Source organism: Austrofundulus limnaeus, unplaced genomic scaffold, assembly GCF_001266775.1.
Source record: "Austrofundulus limnaeus strain Quisiro unplaced genomic scaffold, Austrofundulus_limnaeus-1.0 Scaffold2633, whole genome shotgun sequence".
Lineage (NCBI taxonomy): Eukaryota > Metazoa > Chordata > Actinopteri > Cyprinodontiformes > Rivulidae > Austrofundulus > Austrofundulus limnaeus.
The window spans coordinates 10,085-14,282 of NW_013955035.1; the positions used below are offsets into that span (position 1 = coordinate 10,085).

General features: G+C 40.9%; 1 protein-coding gene across 1 annotated transcript in view; it reads left to right on the forward strand.

Moving 5' to 3' along the window:
• plekha3 (pleckstrin homology domain containing, family A (phosphoinositide binding specific) member 3) overlaps positions 1 to 3,715 on the forward strand; it is a 13,341-nt gene extending 9,626 nt beyond the window's left edge. Inside the window, exons 7-8 of the mRNA XM_014000008.1 lie at positions 293 to 387; positions 2,840 to 3,715. Of these exons, the coding sequence (XP_013855462.1) occupies positions 293 to 387; positions 2,840 to 2,949 (205 nt within the window). The 3' untranslated portion in view covers positions 2,950 to 3,715. The remainder of the gene's footprint in view (positions 1 to 292; positions 388 to 2,839) is intronic.
• The last annotated feature ends 483 nt before the right edge of the window (positions 3,716 to 4,198 follow it).

The window sequence follows — 4,198 nt, forward strand, 5'->3', positions numbered from 1 at the left end:
TGTGAAACAGATCCAGTTCAGCTGCTGTTTATCTGTTAGTTTGTATGGAGGCTGTGAGCTGTTGTTTGGTCTGTTTCTGCTCCTCCATGACGTCACAGACACCAGTGGACAGGATGGGCGGGGCTCAGTCTGGTGATATTTATATTTAAGTCTATGGTCTCAGCAGAGGTTCTCCTCTGAACAAACTGTAAACTTTGCTTCTATCAGGATGAAACTGGTTTTATCTCAGATAAACTGTGATAATGATCTTATATAATCTGTTAACATTCATTCTGATCAACTTTCCCTCCAGGTCAGGTGTACTGAAGGAGTATATGAGTGGGGGTCAAAGGTCAGCTCAGCGCAGACACCGAACGTCCTCTGACAGCTCTGTTTACGACACTGAACGTAAGACGTGTTGTCATTTTACAGCCTGTGTGTTAGTAAAATATTTCATGAACCAGCCATCTGCTTTTATTCAAACAAATGTTTGTAGCCTTTAATTAAAGAAAGAAAACCCACAGAGGTCCCTGAAATAACCTAAAACTGATAAAGTAATAAAAATAAAAAAGAGTGAAGTGAGAGGTTCCACATCACAGGTACAGGCTGTCACTAATTACTTCAGGTTAAAAATGTTTGTGCAATGTTTTATTTAGTGTGAGTTTTTCTTAAAATCGTAGCAGAGTCTGATCATGTCAGGGTTAGATGAAATAATGTTCACGACCAGTTATACAGTTTACACAGAAATAAACCGACCTTCTGCACCAAATGTGGCCACAAATATTTAGAATTTAGTCAAACTGCAACACAAGTTAGATATTTTAGCCTTCAGCAGCGAGTCTCCAACAGTTCAGACTACTGAGACCCTGTCTTTAGACCCCCTGCAGGGTCTCCTTTTCACCAGCAGACCTCAGAGGAGTCAGAGGGATTCAGGAAGTCAGGAAACTGCCAGCCTCACCTGGAGCAGGAGAACCAGAGGATCACAGTGTGTAGGATGAAATGACACAACAAAATCTCAGCAGCTCTTTTACAGTCAAATGAAAAAGTTTGGGCAGTCTTGTTAATTTTCCTGATTTACCTTTATAAATCATTGATTGTTTGGATTAAAAATATCAGTAAAATATATCATATAGGGGACAAACACAGTGATATTAGAGAAGTGACATGAAGTTTATATGATTTACAGAAAGTTTGCAATAACTAAACAAAATTAGGCAGGTGCATAAATTTGGGCACTGTTGTCATTTTATTGATTTGAAAACCTTTAGAACTAATTATTGGAACTTAAATTAGGTTTGGTAAGTTCAGTGACCCTTGACCTCCATACACAGGTGACTCCAGTTATGAGAAAGGGTATTTAAGGGGGCAATTGTAAGTTTTTCTCCTCTTTTCATCTTCTCTGAAGAGCGGCAGCATGGGAGTCTGAAAACAACTTTCAAATGAGCTGAAAACAAAGGTTGTTCACCGTCATGGTTTAGGGGAAGGATACAGAAAGCTATCAGAGGTTTCATCTTTCAGTCTCCACTGTGAGAAACATTGTGAGAAAATGTTAGACCACAGGCACAATTCAAGTGTAGGCTCCTAGTGGCAGACCAAGACAAATCTGGAATAAACAGAAGTGAAGGATGTTGAGAAGAGTCAGAATCAACCCACAGACCAGCACCAAAGACCTAAAACATCATCTTGCTGCTGATGGAGTCACTGTGCATCGTTCAACTATTCAGCACACTTTACACAAGGAGATGCTGTATGGGAGAGTGATGCAGAGGAAGCCTTTTCTCCACCCACATCACAAACAGAGCTGCTTGAGGTTTGCTAAAGCACATCTGGATAAGCCAGCTTCATTTTGTGATAAGGTGCTGTGGACTGATGAAACTAAAATAGTTATTTGGGCAGAACAAGGGCCGTTATGCATGGAGGAAAAAGAACACAGCACTCCAAGAAAAACACCTGCTACCTACAGTAAMATGTGGKGGTGGTTCCATCATGCTGTGGGGCTGTGTGRCCAGTACAGGGACTGGGAATCTTGTTAAAGTTGAGGGACGCATGGATTCCAACCAGTATCAGCAGATTCTGGAGACCAATGTCCAGGAATCAGTGACAAAGCTGAAGCCAGGGCTACATCTTCCAACAAGACAACCACCCTAAACACTGCTCAGAATCTACTGAGGCCTTCATGCAGAGGAACAAGTAGGACGTTCTGGAATGGCCATCTCAGTCCCCAGACCTGAATATTACTGAAAATCTGTGGTGTCACTTAAAAAGAGCTGTCCATGCTCAGAAACCATCAAACCTGAATGAACTAGAGATGTTTTGTAAAGAAGAATGGTCTAAAATACCTTCAGCCACAATCCAGACTCTCATTAGAAGCTGTAGGAAGAGTTTAGAGGCTGTTATTTCTGTGAAAGGAGGAGATAGTAAATATTGAGTTAAGGTTTTTTTATGGTGCCCAAATTTATGAACCTACCTAATTTTGTTTAACCAATTATTGCAGACTTTCTGTAAATCATATAAACTTTATTTCAGTTCTCAAATATCACTGTGCTTGTCCCCTAAATGATATATTTAACTGATATTTTTTATCCAAACAATCAAAGATTTATAAAGGTAAATCAGGAAAATTAACAAGAGTGCCCAAACTTTTTCATATGACTGTAAATAGTTTATTATTCAGACTGGATTGGTCCCGTTAAAGGACTTATCCAGTCAACAGTTTTCTGTGGTTCAGATATCTGATTTCCAGATTTCTGGTACGTCCTGTCAACAGAATATTGAATTCTCTGAAACAGACAGGCCACTTTCTGGATGTGACCCTAAAATGGCGTGACCTTTGACCTGAGGGAGCTGTGCTGTGTTCCAGGTGTGCTGCCCAGTCTGAACGGAGAGTCGTCCTCTATTCCTGAGGAGAGGGGGGCCAGTGAGAGTCCAAAGACCACACCCACGGACACAGACACTGACCTGTCCATCTGATGTCCCCTGGGACCGGGCCGACAAACAGAAGAGCTGGCTGACCTTTGACCTCTGTTAGAACTTTGTTCTGCTGAAGTCAGCTGATCACCAAATAAAGGCACTTTGGAGTCCTTTTGGTTCCTTTCAGTGCTTCCTTTGCACACTGGACAGACTGGACCCGTCGTGAACTGGACTGTGATACTTTGAGCTGCTGGGCAGCCCATAGAGATCCACTGATCTGGACTCAGAGATTCTGTTCTAGCAGCTGATTGGATCCACCAGCTCTGTGAAAATGATGAACTGTACATTTGTAGTTTCTGCTGCTTTAAAAGGACCTGAGAATGTAAAGACCTTTGGAATCTGTTTTGTTTCCAAAAATCCTCACTCAGCCAAACGTTTCCAAATGAACTCTGACCTCCATCTTTCTTAGAGGATATCCACACATCAACATCTAAATCTGTCCTCTGGTCCTGCTTACCTGCTGAAAACTAAACAACTCCGTCCATCTGTCAGATCTGACCTGAAGCACTTTGTTTTTAGACTTTGCATCATTTCATAGAGAACTGTCCTGCTGCTCAAAGGAAAACATTTCAAACTGACTACTTTTCTACAGCAGCACTGAGTTCTGTGGAGTCAGGAGGAAACTAGAAGTTCACCTGAAGATCCACATTTTGGCAGCTAATATTCCTGAAGGTCTTCATCAGAACTTGAAGGTTAAACTGGAGCCAATCAGCAGGTCAAATGAATTTACTCCATTTAATAAATACTGGAGGTGTAAGTACTTAAATGTTGCTTCCTTGTAGTTCTTGTGCTTTAAGGGTTTTTTTTTTTTTTTGGAAGTGGATTCTGACTGAACATGACCTTGTTAAAAACGTCAAAATTATAAAAGCACTGATAGATATAAAAGTCCAGATTAACAAAACTTGTTTTAGACTGACATATTGAAAGAGACAAACGTCAATACAAACCAGTAGACAGAAACGTCATGTCAACACAAACCAGTAGACAGAAACATGTCAACACAAACCCGTAGACAGAAACATGTCAACACAAACCAGTAGACAGAAACATGTCAACACAAACCAGTAGACAGAAACATGTCAACACAAACCAGTAGACAGAAACATGTCAACACAAACCAGCAGACAGAAACGTCATGTCAACACAAACCAGTAGACAGAAACATGTCAACACAAACCAGTAGACAGAAACGTCATGTCAACGCAAACCAGTAGACAGAAACATGTCAACACAAACCAGTAGACAGAAA